At 32.6% G+C, this 25,154-nt stretch overlaps 2 protein-coding genes across 2 annotated transcripts; one reads left to right on the top strand and one right to left on the bottom strand.

The window, feature by feature from the left end:
* Nucleotides 1–5,941: 5,941 nt before the first annotated feature.
* On the bottom strand, nucleotides 5,942–6,803 carry LOC149476965 (lewis-type alpha-(1,3)-fucosyltransferase-like). The gene is made up of 2 exons (XM_089711365.1): nucleotides 6,468–6,803; nucleotides 5,942–6,266 (listed from the first exon to the last, which is right to left on the bottom strand). The coding sequence occupies exons 1-2, from the start codon at nucleotides 6,743–6,745 to the stop codon at nucleotides 5,942–5,944; spliced, it is 603 nt and encodes a 200-aa protein (XP_089567491.1). The 5' UTR covers nucleotides 6,746–6,803.
* A 14,825-nt stretch (nucleotides 6,804–21,628) lies between these two features.
* LOC149476964 (uncharacterized) lies at nucleotides 21,629–23,442 on the top strand. The gene is made up of 2 exons (XM_089711566.1): nucleotides 21,629–21,734; nucleotides 22,940–23,442. Exons 1-2 carry the CDS (start codon nucleotides 21,693–21,695, stop codon nucleotides 23,354–23,356), a joined length of 459 nt encoding a protein of 152 aa, XP_089567692.1. The 5' UTR covers nucleotides 21,629–21,692; the 3' UTR covers nucleotides 23,357–23,442.
* Nucleotides 23,443–25,154: the final 1,712 nt, after the last annotated feature.

Raw genomic sequence — 25,154 nt, 5'->3', positions numbered from 1 at the left:
ACTACTACTATATGGCAAGACAAAGGTCGAATATGTGTGAATTATGCACAAAATTGAATGAACGAACTAATTTAACTGCTCCAAAAACTTACTCGAAATTCAGAACTTGGTGGGATCCGGATTATAAAGAACATTGTCAAAGAATGCAATTTAATCAATTTTCTTAATAAACACAATCAATATCTATTTATCTATCTGTCGTCATCATCAGCCCGTAAATGCCCCCAATGCTGTACAGAGCACAGAGTACCTATCTTTAATATAAGTTTTGTAAAATTAAACGCATTGGGTCTTCAAAAAATGTCCGTTATATTATTCTACCCATGTAAATGATAGATTTGGTATTACATTTGTCGTGTGTATCTTTCATCACGACAGAAACAGTGAAACAGCAGGTGAGAATTGTTCCAGAGAGAAGATTGAACTTTAACCAATCGTTGATAGCACTACATAGTATAAAACAAAGTCGCTTTCTCTGTCCGTATTTCCAAAAAACTACGCAACGGATTATGATGCGATTTTTTTTAATAGACAGTAATTCAAGATGAAGGTTTTAGAATAATATAATTTATTATGTTTTAGAAAAAGCTCGCGAAGTCGCGGGCGGATTGCTAGTTAAATATAAAATATATAAATAGAATGAATATAACCATTAATTGCAACATAAACCCTAAACTCCTTAAGGAATTCCTTTCAAAAGCTAACATATAACACGCCACCCTTTAAGAATAGTATCAATCTATTTAGCAGCATCAATAACAACCCCGGAATGATAGACAGTTTTCTTTTCGTTATCGTAAAGTCCCTTCTTATTGAAATTCGCATTAAAAGGGCCCGTATCAAGTTTTCGCCGCATCTGTGATCGACGTCTTGACTCGGATTTATTATTGAATACTTTTCATATCTTTCTGACAATGCGTTGATAGATCATCAATCTATTGCGTATTGAGATCTTTGTTGTATGTATGTCAGAATTCTGAAGAAATTGTAGGCTCAAGTAGTAATATATTTCAAGAATATCCATATGATGGTATTCGTTACACGATTCTTGAGGTTCAGTAGTTCTGCATAAGTTAAAAGTTCTAACACGTCTTCAACCATGGTATTATTGTTTTAGAAGATCATGATAATTTAATAAAATCGATAGTAAACGTTGATGTATCACACGTTTCGGATTTAAACTTATTTATAACTAGCGGTCCGCCCCGGCTTCGCCCGTGGTATATATTTACGTTTTCTCTCCATAAAAACCATCCTCGTACTTCAAGGAATATAATAAAAAAAGAATTATCGAAATCGGTCCACCCGTTCACGCGTGATGCCGTTTTCCTTGAAAACGGGTTTCATTTTTATATATATAGATGATTCAAGTTATTAGTCGTAAATAAGAAAGATCAATTTGAAAGAAGATAATTTACAATCTTGTAACATAAACAACCTGATCATCAACCTTCATCCTTCATCAAACCACAAACGCTAAATACAATTAAAATCGAATACGTTATCATTACAAAAGGCGTCTATTAAAATATTTTCGCGCCAACTCTACCGATAGGACTCGCGGGTGCAATCAATTATTTACACCTGTCAACACAAAACAATGGATGGGCTGGAATCACTGCCTTAAAATGTTCCGCTTTTTCTAATGTAAATTTTGGTAGTTCCATTTAACTTTATCTTTTTTCAATTACATTATATGACAACGGAATTTTGTTTTTGTAGGTATAAATATTTAAACTTATACAAAAACTATGTACATAGTTTAAGCCTACATAATGTAAGAGTTCTCGTGAAGAGCTCACTATAAAAAAAGATCCTATGAAGTAAGGTCCAAGTACATAGTTACATCACTACACAGTACCTAGGATTTGAAAAACATAAAAAATAAAGAAAATAAATAGTAATGACGTGAAAAAGCTCGTGATTATTTGAATTTGAAATGTCAAGTTACTATTTGGCATGATGCCACGAACATTTTGTAATTAATTTTATGCTAAATGTGTCTTGGGTAATTGAATAAAACTAAACGTGTCTTGTTATTCTCAAAGTATTTAAAGTTCCACAATAAAAATTGGATTAAAATTACAATTTGCTGCAATATGTCTATAGTAAATATAAGATATAATATTTTATAATATTTTTATTTAATAATTTTATTATTGTATGTTGTACAAAAATATGATAATTCTCGGGTTATTAATATCTCGCAACATTCATTGTTCTTTCCCGAGCTAGACATCATATTAAATTCTTCTCGATTCCCCCATAATTCTCTTCGCATACCTACAATGTTAAATATTTACTTCAAATGGAATCAACTTAATTTGTTTTAGGATTATTACCTATGCAGTGCTAAAATCAGAGGCTATTTCTGAAAAAGCTGAATCCAAAATGAGCCGTTTACACAATTAGATAGGGAATGATAATGATACAATTTGATATGTTTAAGAAACTAAACGAACCATATCGTATATTAAATGATTGAAATAACCATGTTTATACCTAATCCTTCAAAAACGATAGAAATTCCAAAGCAAATAATCTCTCAGTACTTAATAGTAAGTAGAATTATTTACGTGCGACAATAACCAGTAATAACTAAATGTAAATGCAGTATTGTAGTATGTCCAACCGCACTGTGGCTCAGGTGCGTATTCTGAAACTATACGCAATTATTCCAACACCCCCTACTAAGTGTCCTCTACTAAGAATAATTCTTAAAGAATTTTCATTTAAATTGATTGATTGCTTTGACCTATTTCATGCAGGTTTTAATCATACTAATGCTTAAGTGATAGTACAAATATCCTTCAAGTCAATCACTCATAATAGTACTTCTTGTGCAATGTAAATGCTTAGAAATTTCTTATAAAACTAGTACTTTGTAATTAGAAGGTTACCATATTTTAGTAACGCTTACAATCCATGAAACAATAAAGTAAACAATTAACAAAGCCAATGACACCAATATTATTGTTTTTCGTTATTCTACATCTATATTTTAAACTTGAACTCGGTGGTAAATGTTAAAAATATGTAATGATGATTCGAAAGTGCTTCTAAAAGAAGTCTAATTGAATAAACAAATGTTTGAGTTTGAATGTTTGTGTTTGAACGATACTTTATCAAAGAACATGACTTAAGCACAAGTACAACCTACGTAACAAACGTAAGTGCTCGTAAAAGCTATCCGCTGCCCCATTAATTTCACATTCCAAGCCCCAAACTCGAACGGACTATATGAGTTACGTGTGAGATTTAGTAGTAAGATCTACAGTACAATGCAACTCGCAGGTGCGTGGTTCGTTAACACCTATCAACTGCCATATATTGGTATCTCACAATCCAATTGCGGGCTTTGATTGTAGTTTACAATACCTTTGTAAGCTCTCCGTGTTGGAATAAAATCGTTCCCAATTTAATTGTTTTAAGAATTGCACATGTATTTTAAATTAACGCGTCGAGGCGATGAATACGATAGTGGTTTTATTTTGTAACATACAACGCGGTTTTTACAAAATATGTTACATATCACTCCGCCATTTTTATGCACAATACTTTTTTTTATCTTGCGATTAGAAAGCTCTTGACTGGTAAGCTAAGATGTGGTCTAAAATGGAGCACACTTCCCTAGAAGGTATCCATTCATCCTTTTCTTGATAGCCCCTAAATTGTCCTCTTCAGAAAACACTATTATACGTTTTATACTGACATGAAAATAGAAACTGCTTACTTAACTATAATTGATGCTTCAGCGTTAAGCTTTACTTCTCCGTAAAGCCTAGCTCTATTTCTCTGATGCATCGATTGGTTAAACCAAAAATCTAATATATAATATTCTAGTTTATACAGTCATAGTTTCTTGTGTTAATATAGAGAACAAATTAACGTATTATGTTTCAGGTATCTTATATCTTATATATAAAAATGAATCGCAAAATGTGTTGGTAAGCGCATAACTCGAGAACGGCTGAACCGATTTCGATAATTCTTTTTTTATTATATTCCTTGAAGTACGAGGATGGTTCTTATGTAGAGAAAACGTAATTATGTACCACGGGCGAAGCCGGGGCGGACCGCTAGTCTTATATATAAAAATGAATCGCAAAATGTGTTGGTAAGCGCATAACTCGAGAACGGCTGAACCGATTTCGATAATTCTTTTTTTTTTTATATTCCTTGAAGTACGAGGATGGTTCTTATGTAGAGAAAACGTAATTATGTACCACGGGCGAAGCCGGGGCGGACCGCTAGTAAGTAATAAAAATGATGAATGATGTAAAATTTATCTCGTTTATCGTTAACAAAAAACAAAATGTACCAAATTCAATACTCAAATTATACTCGAACTAGAATGAGTCCATTTGCATAGCGAAGAGGGGAAAGTAGGGTCAGAAACAAAGGCTGATGAATATGCGAGCGGGCATCTCGACAATATGCTAACCAGATCAACACTTGACTTGCAGACGCTACTCAACTGAAAGTTATGTTTATTTCCTAATTTTGATGGTGTAAATACTTTAAACATTGTTAACCTGAATCAAAAATGTAGTAAGTATACCTACATATTATTTATTATAATTTATATTTACCTACTCCCTTATTTAATTTCTGGTTCGAGATAATAACTAGAAGTTATTAAATTATAGTAATTGATAATATTCTCACCTAAAACTTTGTTTTATTTATTATATTGCAAACCAACGCACATTTACATGTCAATTCTTCATAGAAAAACGACACTCATAGCCTGATAAGATATCAACTACTCTAGCTAGAGCTGATAGCCATACTAGCCACAAGCCACCTTACTAAAACATGATAATAATTATATTTTAATTTTAAGCATCATATTCAAAACGTGAAAATAAATACAGAATAGTTCAAAAAGGACTTACAAATCTGTACAAAATATGCTTGAAAAATACTCATTTGATATATTGCCAGCCAATTGATATGTTTATCCAACGAAAAATGACACTATAAGCATATATTTCTCTTTTCTACCTGTACTTATGTTTAAGTATACGCTAAGAACTTTTAATGAATATTCTAGAGCGCAAAATGAAGCACCTTACATCGAGTAGAGGCGCAATTTGCAATTTGCCCGATCAGCAATTTTCAAGTCTACTGACTTACTTTTTGAAAATGTTAAGTATACCTTAATCATACACAATGTAAGACAAAGTACGAAAAAATGCTAAAAATGAGAATAAAATAAAAAAGAGGTAGAAACGATAATTGGTAAAATCTTGTCAATCTATTCATATGGGATAATTTATCTATGTAATTAATATTTTCATTATAGTTTTTATACATTTTTATACTACGGGTGAAATAAATAAATATCTATTCAATCAATCAGGTTTCTCTTTATATTTCTACGATGCCTGCATGTTATTATGTCATAGCAATAAGCAGTGTATTTGTAATTTTATAGAACTCCGATTTAATCGCTAAAAAATCATACTTTTTTTATTATGACCATAAAGCATGTTTGCTTTAGTTTTATGTAGCGAAATCTTTTTATTACGTTTAAATTGACCTTTAAAGGGGTAAACGTCTTTTGAATTAGCTTTAAAGGTCGCGTCTTTCTTTATAATACTAAAGTTCGCGAATAGAAAATATTTTCACTAAAATATGGAACAAAGGTGCTCAGTAAAAACATAATCTTCATACAAAATATTTATTAATGACGATCAGTAAATTAGCTATTCGATTTTTTATATTCACACAAACAGATGTTCAAGCAAACAGTGAAAAAATAATGTATTTTAAATTTGCAATCCATTTGTTTGTAACTTTCTTTAAGTAATCACAATTAAAAAATTATACAAATTAATACATTACTATTACAATCCAATCAGTAAAAATAGAGACATCAGTGTTTTTACGTATAAAAATATTATGTATATAACTAAGCCTAAAAGCATTTATAAAATTAAAGTTTATGTCTAGAACGGTTAAGATAAGAAAACACTTCCGAAAATGATTCTGCTCCACCAGGAACACATCGGTTAAAGAGAGGCTTATTATACCACCAATTTCTTAAATTTTTCTTTATTTTGGTGCCTCTCCATTCGTTCAATTTGGCGCATAATTCACAGATACCTTTCAAAGGTTTTGTTTTTTTAATCGTGTAATTCATTCTCCATCTATGGTAGGTGTAATATACTTCAGGATTCTTCATAATGTATTCTAATAAAGCGACAATACCATCCAAAGACTTGGAGTTCAGATTGATGTAGGAGCCCGTGGGAAGGAATCTGTAATAAAGTTTATTATAAGTAAGTTAATCGTGTTAATTGTTCACATTCTTAAAAAAATATGACAGCTGATTTTACAAGGAAGCCACCAGAAAGGATATCACCATATTTAGAGCTTAGATGCAAGGACAATTATGAACTATTTAACTATTTACTAATGATAGATATAAAAGAACTAGTAAGATGGTTGAAAGGTCTTACTTTGTATAATCAGCACCTCCGTATACAACCGGCACAGCGTAATTATTATAAGCTTTGAGGACTTCTGCTGTGACGTAATCTACAGCATTGCTGTCTTCAGCCACGAAGTAGAAATAATACTTGTCCATAATTCTATGACATACAGCATCGGGACATTCAAGCATGTCGCATCCATATATATCGAAATCTAGAAAGTTCTTTCTAAATAGTGCTTGCATTTGCTTGGCGAGTTCCAGTCTGGAATTGCTTGTATCACAAACATCAACAATCCACATCATAGCTCTACTTTTTCTCCGTAAATATTCCTTTACGCTATCAGTTAGATTTTGCGATGAATTATCCCATTTTACATTTTCTCTCGGAGCCACAAAATTGCCTTGTAAATCTTTAACTTCAAAGAACGGACTCACAATATCAGAATCTAGTTTATACGTCCAAGTTAAATTAAAATAATCATCAGTAAAAACATTACACAAGGGATACTCCTCTGACGATTGAACGCTATGGAATACAATTTTTTGGTAACGAGACCTTGTTTTCGCTAGATCCTTGTTCCAATTAGAAATTGATGATATATTGTAAACTATTGCATCGAACTGCGTGATGTTTCTTAGAAGATTTTTATTAGTCGTAACATAGCAATTTGTATACGTGCACTGATGTTCTTCAAGAAGATCCTGTCCTTCATTAATAGGAATACCTGAGTCGTTTAAAACAGTCCATACAAGAATATGCAGTATATCGTTTTTCGGATAGTCTTCGACAATTTTGTTATTTTTGCTTGATTTATGTACAAAGTTGTTTTGAAAGTTCATTAATGTTGTTAAACTTGAGTACGCACTGTGGAATGTATAAAACGCTAATAGTGAATAGAAAAACAGACCCGCACAACTGATGAGAAAAAATAGTTTAGCAATTTTTTCTGTCCTTACTGGTAGATACATTTTGAGTAATTGACGAACGTAGTTGTCTTCTATGCTTTATTGATTTATTACAATGCATACTTTGTCGGCTGTATTTGTAAATAATGCGCTCTCGGCATTCTAAATAAACATACTGTTGTTTCAAGCCAATTCAATTTCAAGGTCGCGTCATGGCAATACCACGTCACGTTATGGAGGAAGGCGACGATTTTGGTATCTTTGAATCTTGCCAATGAAGTTTCACTTCTGACACAAATAATATTTCTTAAAAATTTGAGATCATCTATTCTCCTAATAAGAGTGCTAGAAACTTCCATTAAATCACTTTGTTTGAGTTGCAATCGTAAGTTTTAGTTGTAGATGTCTGCCCTTAGAGGTCGCCTGTTCAGTGTTCACGGTCTGTCTTCAAAAAGCACTTGAGAGAAATTTTCTATCATTCGATGTTTCCCTCTATTTGCTTAGACCTGTTTCGTTACGAGTAGTATTTGTTTCCATTGTCGGAAAGATTATTGAAGTGAAACTTCTTTATCGGGGTTGGAAAAAAATTTAGTGTAACATTTTTTCGTTACGCGTGACATTTTTCCGTTACGCGCCATCTTGTTTTTATCCCTTACACGCGTGGTTGACGTATTTCTGTAAATTTGCATATTGTAAATTATTTTTTGAAAAATAAGGTCATAAAGAAGATTCACTTCTTACGTGTGTACACTAGTACACGCACACATTTTTTTTTTAATATTATTTTGGAAGGGGGGGAAACTTACATGAGTCAATATACTTTCTTGGTGTTCAATTTTCATAAACTATGCAAATTTTCTCATTTTCCTTTCTCTTTGATGAATTCGATATTGTATTTATTTACTTAGTTTGTTTTATTTTATTATGTTATAGAGTGAACAATAATTAATATCTATAGAATCAAATATAAAGAAGCTGTTTTGTTTAAGTAATTTCTAATTCAATGTAATTAAGCTTAGTGCTTTAAAATTTAATCGTAATAAGTATTAAGTAAAGTAAATACTTATTTTGTTATAATAAACTAGCTGCGACCCACGGTTTCACCTGCGTGGCTCCACTCATGTTAGTCTTAGCGTGATGATATACCCTATTAGCCTTCCTTGATAAATGGTCTATCTAACACGGATTTTTTTTAATAATAATATTAATATCTGACCAGTTGTTCCTGAGATTAGCGCGTTCAAACAAGAGACGAACTCTTCAGCTTTATAATATTATTTATTAGTATAGATTATTATCGTGACGTCAGATAGTGGAAACTTATTACACTTTTGCATGTAGAACGTGAAGACTTCGGCAAATATGGACATCGCGTATGAAGTCAAACAAAATTACGTATTCCATAAAAATATACCCCTTTACGTGACAACTACGTGTTGAAGGCATATTTTATTAAATGTAACGTCTTTTATAAGAAAATACGGGAACTTCTAAGAATTTTCTATTTGGTTCAACTCTGTAATTGAATTATATGAAATGGTAGGAAATCAACAAATTTTAGTAAAATTTACAAATGGTAGATGAATATGCTTTTATAGAAAGTTTAAGTGTGTGATGACTTTTTCATACGGAATATTAATTTCATTCAGAAAAATCAACAAACATAAAGATTAACACGTAAGAAGACAAAACTCTATATCTTCATCAGAAAAGTTTCCTATCGTGAAATGTATTTCCAATTTCTCTTTCTCTTTTAATTTAAGTCGTATACTACTTACTCTTGTAAAAAAGCATCCTTAACAATATCAGATTTTATAAACATTTTCTGGAAAACTGTTTGAAAAACTACCTTACCTTGCGACAATTTCAAAGACATGCATTCACAAAATTTAAAATACATTTAAAAGTAAATCCTTTTCAATACTTTATCCGGCACACAACAGCCCTTACAAATAAAATATTCGTGTAAAATAAATTAAACTTCTCTTATCATTTCGCAGCATTCGGACTTGCCGACGGTTTCCAATATCCGATATAAATAAAATTGGAATTATTTTCAATTATAACGTTTTACGTTCCGTTGACGACAGCTTTTTGTGCTGGCAACACTTCGGTTACGTTTTGTGATTTATTTTATAAACTGTATTATATGCAAAAAAAAAATTATTCGTAGATGATAACACGTGATCTTAAATATTATTATCTTCTTTAAAACGATATTTACATCAAATTAAAATTTTGGGTATGAAACAACAAAATGCGAAAATTCGAAAATAGTTTTTAACCGACAAACGATTGCAACTCAAATAGAGTGATTTAATGGAAGTTTCTAGCACACATATTAGGAGAAAAGATGCTCTTAAATTTTTAAGAAATATTATTATTTATTATTTTTAAGTATATTATGCGTTGCTTTGCTGATGTGTCTGATAAAAATATGATAGGACCAATAGATGTCTAACATATAAAAGTGTCGCGGCATGACCGACAGTCTCATGAAATTTTGTATGCCTATTGGGTTGATCTGAGAATGATATAAAATCTATTAGCCCTAAGCGATAAGAATAAGGCTTAGGAACTTAACTTTAACTTAGTAGGTACAACATTTGCCGGGAAAGCTTGTATAAATATAAACTAAAGTTCTGAAGAAGATCGAAACAATGCAGAAACATTTTACAGTAAATAGTATGAAAATTTATCAAGCAATATTACAGGGTTTTAAGTAAACGATATGCTATTGGGATACCATAGGTATGCTATGCAAATGCCTTAAATACACTGAGTGCCTGCGACGAATACCGCCGCTGTGGTCGCTCCAAATATTCGGCTATCGATTCATCCGATCCAAATTGTAAACCTACCTTTTGCAAAGACATCTTCATTTTGTGTGTGTCTGAAGTCTCATGTCCCCAAGTGGGGTAAGGGGCAGATGCATTATACATCTGTTTCACCGATCGATTTTCTTTAGGGACAAGTAGGTGATCAGCCTTCCGTGTCCTACCAGACCGAGACATTTTTTTTCTTCGTCTTCACCGGGAATCGAACCCAGGACCCCTCGGTGCTACGCTCACGCGTCAACCACTGTACCAAGGAGGCGATCTGCATTTTACAACGTTGTAAATAAGCGTATTAACTACTTTCATTTTACAACGTTTAATGGTAGTATATAAGCGTATTAACTTCTTAATTTAATGTAATCTGCATGTTTGCAGTTAAATAGTTTATATATTGTACTGAGTTCTCTATCTACTCTCTTCTTATTTAATTATATAGAAACAAAGCAAGATTTAAAATGTTTCTGAAAACAAGCAATTCTAGTTAAGAAGTTCATTTGTACATGTGTTGCGTGTGTGTTGCATTGTCTTGTATCAATCATCATCATCAGCCCATACACGTTCCCACTGCAGGGACACGGGCCGCCTATGAGGGTACAGGCTATTATCCACCACGCTGCATGCGGGTTGGCGGATGACACATGTCGTCGAACTTTTGATTCTTCATGTCGGTTTCCTCACGATGTGAAAAGCAATTTATTTCCTGCACGCTCGCCTGGTATCGAAGCTTGGACTTATCGATTTGAAGTCCGAGGTCTCACCACTGAGCCACCACTGCTTCTATCAATAATACATATCAATTATTAGTATCCAATTAATTCTAGGTGTTAGCATTAATATGACTGGATAAATAAATGTTAATTCATGTATTAAGTGGATACCACAAATCCCTCAGACTCACCCGAGACCGCAGGTGCCGTCTTGACGGTAATTATCTCATTTGACTAATGAACTACGTAATGTCAGTGAACTGTATATATGCCTATTGGAATGTTACGTGCGGTATTGAATTCCGCGTAATTTACATGTATAATGTGGTAAGGAATTTTAGTTTGGGAGCTAAGCTGTTCATAGTTATTATTTAAAATATCACTAAGATATCATCTATACTAATATTAAAAAGCTGAAGAGTTTGTTTGGTGGAACACGCTTATTTCAGAAACTACTGGTCTGATTTTAAAAATTCTTTCACCATTGGATATGTTCGTGATATGTATGCTATAGGTATATGTAACACGGGCGAAGCCGGGCCGGGCCGTATATTTATTATTTCTCATCTTCACTTATTAATTCCATGAACAGACTGCAACTAAATTATAAAACATATTAATGTATGCTATATTATCTTCTTTTCTATATCAATATACAGAAACTGAACACAATCGGATACGCTAATATGACAATCAGAAATACATTAAAAAGTTAAAACAAACGACATTCCGGTTGATATATATCCGTTTTTATTTTTCCGTTTATAAATAAATTGGCAATCCGAGTTTTCGATGAGTTCACGCGTTATTTATTGGTCTATTAATTTTTAAAATTTATATAATTATTTATCTCGTTCCATTTCATATTGTTTTAAAACGCATTAAAATTCGCAATGGCGGACACAAAATAGTATTTTGTGGAAAAATGAAACAGTGGAATAATTAATGAGGTTCGTAATTGGGTGATAAAATTGCATTCCGATATATCTACATCCCAATTATTATGATACATACTACAGATTTGACAATGTTTTTGTGTATTATGTATGAATAAACGAAAGTTGATGAAGAAGTTTGTATGCTTACCACACGCAATGCTTTGTCTACCTTAGCAATAATAATTAATTAATGTTCTAAGAAACAACTACCTAATAAGCCTTCGGATACTAATAGAATAACTATATTATGTTACTTATTATTATGTACTATCCTGCCTAATTCTGGTTTCAAAGCAGATTTCAAAGGACGACTCGAAACAACATATAAATGACCACACTAATATTACTAGTCTCGAAAATTATCCTAAAACAACGATGTATATTAAAATAGCCAACATTATAAAACAGATCCTTAATATATAATTCAACCATAAAGTAATGAACATGTAATCCACCTGAGACTTGAAGAATTCCCAACTGGGAAGAAATGCGATAAAATCGAAGTTCCCAAGTTTAAAAGTCTAATTTTCTTGCAGCGGCTTGAGCACGGGCCAACGGACTTGAAACTTGCATGTAGAATATAGGTACGCTTCATATTTTTGCTTCATATCTAAGGAATTGTACAATTAATATATCTAGAGCTTTTGAATAAGGTTGGAAGAAGATTGTTTATAAGTAAAGATTTTATAAAATATCATAAACTAGCTGCCCATTTTCCTGTCATACCCTTTTTCCTGTTTTTTTCCAGATTTCATAAGAACCTTGTTTGCGCCCTAACAAAAACGTTAAAAACATCCGAATTGTTCGATTCACGTCGAGATTCACTTAGAAATATATTGGCTATTCATTTTTATTATATAGATAATGCTTATTCACATCCCTTCATTTAATCCTGAAAATCAGCCCTGAAAAAGACCGTAGCGTAATGAAGCAACTAGTAATACATATCATATACTTAAATAGAACTACTTAAACTTATATTTTCTTCTAGAAATAACCTTATTACCTACAACACGCAATAAATCAGCTCTATCTCACAATTCTCTACTATTATTACTATCAAAATAATCACGGAGCGGGCAAACGAAGGCGCTACGACGGTAATGCATTCCCCGGAGTTCCAGATTACAAGCATTATGCGGACATATGCTGATATGCTTTATAACCTATGATAGTTCACTATTCTACTAAATCTTATCTTACTAATATTGTAAGGAAGTTTGTGAAGATGGATGTATGTATGCGGCAAGTGGCAACTACTGAACGGATTTTAGTGATATTTGGCAGTAATGTAATTCATAAGCTAGTAAAGCAAGTACTATCTATTTTACCTGGGCGCGACACAGCAAGTTATATACATAATATTATGAATTATCTTTCCGCCCGCGGCTTCGTCCGCTTTATGTAAAATCTAATAAATTATATAATCCTTCCTATTCCTTTATTGATCTGTAAAATTATTTTACAGATCTATGCACACAAACACATGGCGAAAAGCGACTTTTTTATGATTTGTGTAGTGATGGTACCTTAATTCGTTAAACTTAAATCAACTATTGCTGGAAATAAGGATTATAAAGGACCGTGATTCCTCACAAATGGCCTATTAGTAGTTGAGAACAAATCGTTGCTAGAAACTATTAATAATACGAAAAAAGTAGTCGGATCCATGTGTCAATTAGAAAACGTCCGACGGTTAAAGCAGTTAAAGTTTTAAAGGTTTTTGACTTTCTTAGAGTAATGAAATAAAGTAAAGCATAATATATTAACTCAGTTAAAATCTATGAAGATAACTAAATATATGAATAAAGTTCTATGACGTCATAAGCGACTTATTATCAAGTTTTTGTACTCGTAGGTAATAGAAAAATAAACAAGAATAGAGGCATCCATAATTCAATCACATTTCAACAGCCTTTTAAACCTAACAGTTTTTAGTTCACGTGGATTGATCTAATTGTAATAAATACCTTATTTTATTCTAAATACTACTAGCTGCCCTGACAGACATTACTTTGCCTTATTGCTCTTTTTTCGTAATTTCTCTCCATAAGAACCTTACAATAACGTTGAAATTTTTGAGCTGTTCTCGAGAATTAAGCTTAGCAACACATTTAGCGATGCATTTTTATTATATTATTATTTATATAGAAAATAACATAATCCAAATTAATGTTAATGTCTAAAAACTTAAAGCACACAATATGTAAGTGTGTAAGAATGCCATAAATCGTCTGAGCATCTTCGCACAGGAGTCCTGGACCAATTAGTGCAAGATGGTGCCGCATTCCCCTGTGGATGGCGTTATTTAATAGTGAAATAGCGCTAACTGGGAAATACAAAGCATCACAAACGATAATTAAATTAAATATACCTATACAGATTATTGTCGCAATGTAATAATAATACTTTATTTTGATTGAATTCTAGAAAACACTTTATTTTCTAAATTTATTTTATGCTAACGTTGTGAAAAATAAAACCACAAAACAGGTAGCCAAAACAGCGAAATGACGTTTAAGGGCCGATTTTTCAATCGCGAGATAAACAGTCTAATAAATACCCATCGAATAGATTTATTCAATTATTTATCTAACTCATTACGGCTCGCCTATTTTTCCATCGTGATTTATTTGATGAATAACTATCTGACCAAATATTTCCATATTGGCAGCACTGCTCTCGGAGTGGCGAAACAAACATATTAAATTAGTCAAGTTAGAGCGGGATAGAGTCAAATCTTGCAATTTGTCAACAACCGTCATTATGACTCACGCCAGGAGTGCACTTGTCTTCTATGATTGTTGATTGTTGTTTTGATTCGAGTAAAGAGTTTGGTTAAATTTGTGTTTCAATTTATATATTTTACGATGGAAACGACATACTTAAAGGCAGCGTTCGGCAAATTTTCAATGGCATGGTCATCAGTACTATCAAAAACATCAATTTCAATATGATTTTAATTGATAATAATTATATAGAAAGAGGTTTAATTGTTAATAATTCTACGCTCTATGTTATGACATACGAAAATATCTCAAATTTGACGCGTCAGTTGTCAACTCAAACGCCTAACAGTCGAATAGCGCCCTATCTGGCCGTTGGAGCGGCCAATAGATTTATTCCTCAAATAACGTAGTTATTGGATAGATAAGTCCTATTCGTCTATTGAAAAATTGAATATTTTGTTAACTGAAGAATAAAGTCTATCTAGCTGTTTATCTGGGCATTGAAAAATCGGCCCTAATTAAAGTTATTATCACACCTATGTGCATATAAATTAATTATTTTCTGAATTGGATCGAATAAAGTAAGTAAATAAACATTTTATATTTCCAACATATTATATTTTATCGTTATTAATTATAAAATCTTATTTATCTTCGTGCATAACACGATCCCAAAGCCCGGACCGCGGCGAGGCGACTCTAGTTTTTAACGAATTCTGTAAAAGCGTTAATTACTTCAACAGTAATTAATATGATTTAAACATCGGCAGACAAAGTTCAAAGGGTGAAGAGTTTGTTTATTACATGCAAAACTATGAATATAATAATCTGCTTTTTACTATTTCATGAAAGTTTGACGTACGTAATAATAAGTTTATCACATAAATATTAAACATGATGATGAATGAATGAAAAATATGCATACTAATTTTAAGACAAGAAAAAATTTAAACGGGGCGGCCTTACCTTTGGAATGAGATCTTTCAGGTGGTATCATGAATTACGATCTTCTAAAGGTTGTAGTATGTTTTGTAATAACAATTTTTAATGTTACCTTGCACCACATTCACCATTTCAAAAGATTAGTCGGTACAGTAAGTTGAAGTTACTAGTTGATACTATTTTAACTAAAACCCAACTAGGATCATGGAATACGTTATTTACTAACGAGATGGTGAATCGTGGTAAATGTAAACGAACGTGTTTGTTTATTTGACTCTTTTATGCCATTATACATAAATATGTGTTTCTTTGTCTTTCAGGATCTTCAATGTTCCTAACTTCAACACCACGCATCTACACATTACACAATTAGAGCCCCCGCAGACCGCAGACTTTTTATCGGCAGATAGTTTGGTCGGGCTCTTAATCAGTACGCAGATATAAGCAAATGCGCACACTATGACGATTAGGTATCGGCCGATAAACAAGTTTGATGGGCTTCCCGATTCAATTCAAACTATACTGTCGGCAAACTATCGGCCGACTGTATAATCAGTATTGGCTCCCTACCACACGCGCAAACACGACGATTTTTTAGTCGGCCGACTAGGCCAATAGTTCAGTTCGCTCCGAGCTTTGACAGCGAATGGTCGGCCGCGCATGTTTTGTAAAATGGCGTCGCTCAATTCTCAGTCGCTTATTTCGGAATTTTCGATCGTAACTTTGATCGAGGAAGTCGAAAAACGCCCTCCACTTTATAAGAAAGACTTAAAAGAGTAGGTACTCTGTATTTGACAAGTTGGTTGAAGCTAGTTATGCTCATTCGATAAAAGGCGAAAATTTTTTCGGGTAATGGAGTAATTTGGAATGCATAGTGTAAAATTTTCCATTTTAATCTATCACTAAAGATAAGATGCACCCAATACTCTCGGGCTCTCTTTTTAATTTTCCTCCTCCGGTGTATGAGAGCAATAATAATAATTCTAGGGGCTCTAAGAGCCCCCGCAGACCACAGACTTTTTATCGGCCGATAGTTTAGTCGGGTTGGCCTGCTAGTACGCACACCGAGCCAACTAAACAGTTCAGTCGGTTATGAGTGCGCAAACTATCCAACAGTCTGCCGACTATTTGCTAGTTTCTAACCAACTGTTGAAAAGAGTGGTCACACCGCACAATGAAAATTAATAAAACATTGTATAGAATTGTTATTATTGCTCTCATACACCGGAGGAGGAAAATTAAAAAGAGAGCCCGAGAGTATTGGGTGCATCTTATCTTTAGTGATAGATTAAAATGGAAAATTTTACACTATGCATTCCAAATTACTCCATTACCCGAAAAAATTTTCGCCTTTTATCGAATGAGCATAACTAGCTTCAACCAACTTGTCAAATACAGAGTACCTACTCTTTTAAGTCTTTCTTATAAAGTGGAGGGCGTTTTTCGACTTCCTCGATCAAAGTTACGATCGAAAATTCCGAAATAAGCGACTGAGAATTGAGCGACGCCATTTTACAAAACATGCGCGGCCGACCATTCGCTGTCAAAGCTCGGAGCGAACTGAACTATTGGCCTAGTCGGCCGACTAAAAAATCGTCGTGTTTGCGAGTGTGGTAGGGAGCCAATACTGATTATACAGTCGGCCGATAGTTTGCCGACAGTATAGTTTGAATTGAATCGGGAAGCCCATCAAACTTGTTTATCGGCCGATACCTAATCGTCATAGTGTGCGCATTTGCTTATATCTGCGTACTGATTAAGAGCCCGACCAAACTATCTGCCGATAAAAAGTCTGCGGTCTGCGGGGGCTCAGTGTCAACCTTATCGGCGTTCTATTTACATACATTTTCATATGATTTTCCTACTATTATTTGAGCTTGGCTTGCACTAAACTTTGATCGATAGACCAGACCTACAAGATCAGAGCTATACAAGCCGTAAACTATCTACTTGATGCATAGCTCCTATTGTGATCTTGACTATGAAAGCCGCTCTGAACATAGTGCTATAGCATATGAAATATGACAGACAATTGATATAGTGTAAATACAGAAATATCATAAAATAAGTACCTATATACAGTAGAACATGTAAAATCATAGTTTATCTTCTTACTCTTGGTACAAACTTCGTAATGCTTTTGTAACTGATAAATACGACGGTAATTAATTGATTTATGTTTATCTGTTTTAAAAGTTTGTTTTCTTTTTAAGCTATTGCATAGCTTCTATCGCGGTCCTTGAGCGCGGGGACCGAATCCAGAAATTCCGTAACGAAAAAACCTCACGCTTTAACAATTATATTAGAGGTAATTTCACAATTTATTTTTATATAGAGCAGGCTCCAAGGAGATGTTCGTTTGCATAAATAGCGGACCTAAATCTGACTTCTGATATATATTGTATAGATCCCAGACATCCTATAAACAAATGTTGCCAACCAGTTTTGTGGTCCCCTTCCCCGCACCCCGGTAATTAAATATGGCATACAAAGAAAAAAATAAACATTTCCAAAATATGCCGCGTGGGGTATCAAATGAAAGAGCTTATTGAGTAGATCACGAATATATAGCATACTATAACATTTCTTACACTTTCTCTAAGATTTTTTAGAAAATTTACGAAAATGGTCCATTTTTGAGTTAACTTTAAACCACTATAGATTGAAAACTCATGAATATATTTTTTAAATTATTATTTTAAATAATTAACAATAGTCCATTGTTGACGATTCAATAGTTCGTACAGTGAAATAGTTGCATGGGGGAGTGGGGGAAGCATTCAAAGATGGCGAGTATATTTTCAAGTTTATGCCAGAAATAAAGGCCTAATACAAAAATATCGGTGTCAGGGCTTAGAATAATTATCTCTGCACTGTCGTTGTGTTTGACAGAATGAAAAATATGGCAGAACATTCTTGAATCAGCCTCTTAACTTCATCAGCCTCTTCTAAACTTGAAAATATACTCGCCATCTTTGAATGCTCCCCCCACTCCCCCATGCAACTATTTCACTGTACGAACTATTGAATCGTAAACAATGGACTATTGTTAATTATTTAAAATAATAATTTAAAAAATATATTCATGAGTTTTCAATCTATAGTGGTTTAAAGTTAACTCAAAAATGGACCATTTTCGTAAATTTTCTAAAAAATCTTAGAGAAAGTGTAAGAAATGTTATAGTATGCTATATATTCGTGATCTACTCAATAAGCTCTTTCATTTGATACCCCACGCGGCATGTTTTGGAAATTTTTATTTTTTTCTTTGTATGCCATATTTAATTACCGTTGTGGGGAGAGGGGGACCACAAAACTGGTTGGCAACATCTGTCTATAGGATGTCTGGGATCTATACAATATATATCAGAAGTCAGATTTAGGTCCGGTATTTTTGTAAACGAAACTCCACTGAGAGTCCGGTCAGTACCATAATACAACTGAATTGTGGCTTTTGTCAGTAACTATTAATATATCAATTAGATTAGTCTATTGTAATCTGCATCAGCGTTGCAAAACCGAACCGAACACTACATTTTGCGACATATTACACTTTAAGGTTGCACACACACTAACTTTTTGGGCACTTATACTATTATCGATACTCATATTATAGATACAGTGTGGGTTTGCCTTTAGGGACATTTTGAGACATTAAGACAGACCTTAGAGTATAGACGGTATCAAAATCTCTTCGACGTGATTAAAGATCTTTAGTCGAATAATTTTAAAGACCTAGTCGGCCACCTCTTAAAGCTCAAGACTCATTCGTAGTTATATAGTTATTTTTCCGTATCAAAGATATCATATTCAATTAAAAGTAATGTTTTTTTACTTCGACAATTAAAATATAAAGGCTCTACATGTAATTTTGACTTTCAAATACTGAATAACAATTGACTACATACTTCAACAAAATAATTACAAATATTAAAAACTAATCGACAATTAATAGAAAAGTAGGTGCAATAGCGTTAATTTTTCAGTCTCATAATTTGTCATTCTGATTTTCATATTGTTTGCAAACACATTTTAACTCTATGCAGTATTCCAAAATGTAAAAGTGCATATTTTTATCGAAGGATAGATAGTAAAACCAACACATTAATCAACATATTATCAAAAAGTTATAATTACACACTTTCGCAAATAATAATCAATCAGCAAACATCTATAAATCACTACACTATAATATAGTTAGTACTTAGTAGTTAGTATATAGATAAGTCGCAAATCCGCCCCGTATGCAATAAGCCTTGCTGCGGTTAGAACAAAGGTGTCTTCTGAATAGATTAGTGCACCTCGCCCAGCTTGAGCAAACCACTGATTGTTTATTGCCTATTCTGATCTATGGAAACATCTCGAACAATCATGGTGCTCTAAATGCATATAAACTATTAAGGCGTAGAAGATTTAAGAGTATCTATAATATATTATAATCTCTAATAGAGTAGGGAAACAATTTATTTGATTTATGTTGAACAATATACGGTGTCTTAGCATTCATAACAGTTATTTCATGAGAATTATATATACAATACTAAAATAAAATAAAAATTATAACGTAACTATTTATTAATTTAAACAGCATTGATATTAGCTCACCATCCAGCATCCAATGAAACATAGGTATTTTACAACCAATATCTGATAATGAGCAAAAGATTTTACGAAAATTACATGCATCCTTGTAAACAGAACTCACCAAGAACAACCAAAATTAGAATGTTTCCCGCGCAAAATTGCAAACTCCCGTCGAATTTTCTGGAATAATTTTTACAAGATAAAGTGCCGACGCAAAAGACGAGGTGAGTGAGAGTACGGAAGCGGGAGGCACTCGAAAACATGCTTTTTCCACGTAATGCCTTTGAGGAAATTAAATAAACTGCAACACCGCATCATAAGCGTCCTTACGGAGCGTACCGGAGAAGCGTGTCCGTTGTATCACGTCACGAGAAAAACTTAAATGACTGAAGTATGTCTTATCTATGACTTATGTTAGTAATACTTAGCGTAATTGGGTATGGTATTCTATAAAAAAAAATGAACTTAGTAATTTAATAGTCGTAAAAATTACTGGGTTACTAATTAATTTTCCGGTCACTGCTGCCTTATCATATTATCTAGATGAACTGTCTCATGTATAAATGTTATAAAAAAACATTATTCATTTATTAATCATTTATTCAGGAAATTATTACAATTCTTAAAAACTTAACAATAAAAAAATAATATTATTATATCCGAAAAAAATGGTCATTAAAATTCACAAAGAAGAATCAATTGAACCACATTTTACACCCTTGGTGCTTTTTATGAAACCATTTACCAATACCCCAACACAATCACACATTTATAATCCTTAAAAAAACTTCAGAAAAATAAAAATCACCAAAATTGATACAACGGACCCGCGCATTTCATATCGCAGCATGCGGGTAGTCTGCGTGTTTGTCTCGGCTTTTATTCAGAAGCAAATACGATTTTACCTTACATTCACCCTGCACCGTCTCAAGTGGTCCGGGATTCGATTCCCGGGCGAGTAAACGCTTTGTACAGGCGAGAGTGCTGTATTCTTAATTTCGGATATTCTTAGAGAACTCGTCGGATACCGGTTTTTATTGAAACGGATTTTATTGCTCGTGTTGTATTGAATATATTACGATACGCTGAAAGCTGTTTGTATAGTTTTTTACACTATTGAAGGTGCGGGACAGATACAGTTATTCAATTTATTAGAGGAACTATAAAAAGTACAGCAGAGTTAGAGTAAGAGTAGAGTTGTCTATTTGTCTGTATGGTTATACTTTCCATCGCTGAACCGATCTTCGTGCAATTTAACGTTAAATTAAGTGATGGAGCAATCCATTATTCCGAGTTTGATAAGACTTAGGTACTGCTTTGGCATACAAAATATAGCTCTATAAACGAATATTGAAACTTTGTCACGGTACATACAATATTGCAAATCGTTTTAAAAATATTCAATCCGTTTTTCTCAATCTAACAATTGAATTCTCACAGAACTCACGGTTCAATACATTGATCTAAGACAATGAAATGTTTATACCATTCTATTGATATTTGAGTAAACATATGGATATTGTAAGTAAAACAAAAGTTCACATCTCATGAATGAATAATGATGGCGGTCAGAGAGGTTTTGGCTTTGATTCGGTGTGCATGTCAAGATGTGGACACGATCCTTGTTTTTGGTGACGAATTGCTTTATTGTGAGTATGTTTTGTGATTTTCTTAACTCTAGGTAACTAAAGATAATCAGATTAGGGATAAAGAAAGGTATAGGAGATCTTATCTTCACAATATAATTCGTCGGTTATGTTTGGCGCCTAATTGGTTAAATGCGACTGTATTTTGGGTTGCTAAATGCTACGCTATCAACACTATCAAATGAAAATCAGATTAGAAAAACGTTTGTGTTTTTTCATTCACTGATTTTAAATTTGGTAACATTGCGTTTGTGTTTTTTCATTCACTGATTTTAAATTTGGTAATATAAATTTATAAATAATAGAACCACTTCTATTATTTATAAATTTATATTTATAAAGCATTTGAATGCCATTAAATCAAAAATATCAAATTCCGTGGTTGATTCTTTTATTTCTAGATATTATGTGTAAAAAGAAATAGTGATGTTTAGTTTTTGTTTCATTTAACTTCGATTATGCTTAAGAAAATGTTTGAATGGCAAATCAACAATACACAATTAGAAGAAAAACCGTATAATAGAGTTAGTTACGAACTCTTTTTTATTGTTAGAAAATTATCTTTTTTCCTAAATATTGTAAATTATCACAATCTAACTAAAATCAAATAAAGTATTAAAAACTTTTCCAATTTAAATCAAATGTATATTTGCTAATGAAATCCTGTTTTGGAATATAAGCTCATTAATTATAAATTATAGAACTTAGTGTGAACTACGCTAAAATAGGTCAAAGGCGTATAAACGTAGGTAGCTTTAGCGTATATTTATAGTTGCAGTATTTCTTTAAAACAATAATAAATCACCCACATTACTGTGAAGAACGCTTGTGGTGTTTTCCATATGTTATTTTTCATATTCACTTACTGATAAGGTATACGGAGCTTAGTAAGATGTTGTGAGACCGGCCATACGTAATACCTACTTACAGTATAATTTATTTATTTACGGCTTACGCCAAACCATAAATATAACATAAAAATAAAAATAAAATATTTTCCGTCTTATTGACTACATCAAGAATCAACCCAATTAAAATAAATCATAGGATTTAGAAAACAACGGAAAAGCGATCTCTTCTTTTTTTATTTCCAATTTCCTTTGAGATTTAAAATACAATTTCTCACCACGACAGAAATAATTAAAGATTTATCTTCTTTAATATATTTTTTCATAACCATTGAGAATATTTAACATCTTTTTTTTCAGATTTTAACTACCGGCGAATCAACAGAGGATGACGTCACAACATACACCGGCGTTTACAACCAATACGCTCCCTCAACCGTCAACTTTCAAGATATCTACACCAACACATTACTAGCAGAGAGAGAAAGAGAGAACGAAGAATTGAACCTAAACATTCCTACACAATACGTGGAGTTCCATCCGCGAGTGTTGAAAATACCGCGGTTAACCCCACCGCCTACTATACCGAACTCTTCCTTAAATGAGGAGAAATACCTATCTTCTACGACGACTACTGAAGAAGCAGAAACTTCTAAAGTTATACCAATAAGACATCAACATAAGGGCGTTTTAGATGTGCTTTTCCCGGCCGCTAGAGTGAGGACTTTTAAAAATATCTTTGATACTTTCAGACGGGTGCTGTCGTATACGTTTTGAAAATGGCGTGATCATGGTTTTTGGGTTGTAAATAAATTGTTTATTTAAAAATGTTGTGTTTTATTTATTTTGATAATACCTATATGTAACTGGATGCTATCAACCAAGTAAATCTTTTCTATACAAGTTAGCCTACAAATATTTTCAATACTTTCAAAAAAAAATGTGCCACACACAAAATACCACATGCCACTTTGTGTATGGTATGTGGTATTCTGAAGTTTTCGCTTTATTTTTCTTGAGACATTTTATGAAACATATAGTTACCTACACTTATTTAAAGATAAATTACAATATCACAAAATATACGGTATGTAGTATATAATGAATATTATGATGATATAGGTATGTTTTTACGAATGTCATGTTAGTATATTATTTACATTTTTTAAACACCAATAGCGCCAAAATTCAAATTAAATTAGAAAATGACAAAGGTCATAACGGCTCCCAATTACAAGTACTAAGGGTGCTTCACACGAGCAAGTACTCGAGCGAAAACGTGATTCACACAGATTGCACTAATTACAACAACGACCATTGAACACTATTAACGGGACACAATTATTTTTTTTGGGTTGCTGCCAATTTTTTAACTTATTTATCCTTATTTTTTGTCGGGAAACATTGAGAGATCGTGAAAAACAAAAGCTATCGTGTGTGGAAGTAATTTTTTTTTATAGTTTTGCATAAATTCGATCTTCAAGTTGAAGATTTTTATGCAAATTTATGCGTTGGTTTTAAAATAGATTTCGCATCAAGGATAGTAGATGTATTATTTTTCTTTTCTTTGCTTTGTATGACCTATTTGAGAAGGTTAAGTTAAATTCAAATAAACAAAATGACAATTATTATGCCAATGTATCAAAAAACAAAATACAATTTCTTTTCACATTTTTTTTCTCAATGCTACCAAGAGTATACAAAAGTTTTAAAACAAATTACCTACAACTGAAAAGATTGTATGACGACAATAGCTATATTACTCTTTATGCAATAAGATGTCTCGAGCGCCGGATGAGACGCGCTGTAAAAATATTTTTATCACAGTTTTTGCGACTAACTAGGTTATTTAAGTTTTCGTTGAGTTTTATTCGCATTTAGCGAATTTATTCTGAATACACTAAACTTTGAATATGATGAAGTTACAGTATATACAGTTAAATTTGTGTTTTTCGACGGGACGACATTAATTATTGTAACTCTTTAACGCCAGTGTGCCGAATTAATCTAAATATAAAAATTATGGGCAACTGTTTTGCACCGAAAATTATATCATTCTATGAAATAAACCAAAGCTGCTGCAACAGTTAGTGCGGAAATATTTGATACATTAATAATACGAGAAATATTTTCTGCAAAAATAAATATTTCCGTTTTATTTTTTCAAGTCATCTCGATCCATGTCAAAAGATATAAAACAACGCTACAGTGTACAGATCCCCATTAAAAAGTTTTCAAAATATGTTTTGACAATATTTTATAGGCCTGTAAAAAAGAATCCAAGCCGACAGAAGTAAAAAATACGCAAAAAAATTAAATCAAACTCATCACAGTGCTAAAAAACACTAATCCAATAAAATGCTGAATTTTCAGTTTTCACAAAAAAAGCCGACGACGATGTCGGACTGGTAAGGGAATTTCATAGAAGGGTAGAAAAAAAGGTTGCTTATTGTAAAATATTTTTTTTTTAAATTGATTCCTTCGTTTATTGTAACCTGAACGAATTTAATTTACTGAATACTGCAATTACCTGTTATTTGTTCAAATAACAACTATTTATTATTTTTGTAAAATG

This window comes from Colias philodice, chromosome 26 (assembly GCF_061535455.1).
Source record: "Colias philodice isolate Cphi_HAF_F1 chromosome 26, ilColPhil1 Martin Lab GWU primary, whole genome shotgun sequence".
Classification (NCBI taxonomy): Eukaryota; Metazoa; Arthropoda; class Insecta; order Lepidoptera; family Pieridae; genus Colias; species Colias philodice.
The sequence above is the reverse complement of the archived record's forward strand: the minus strand, read 5'-3'. Positions and strand labels throughout refer to the sequence as shown.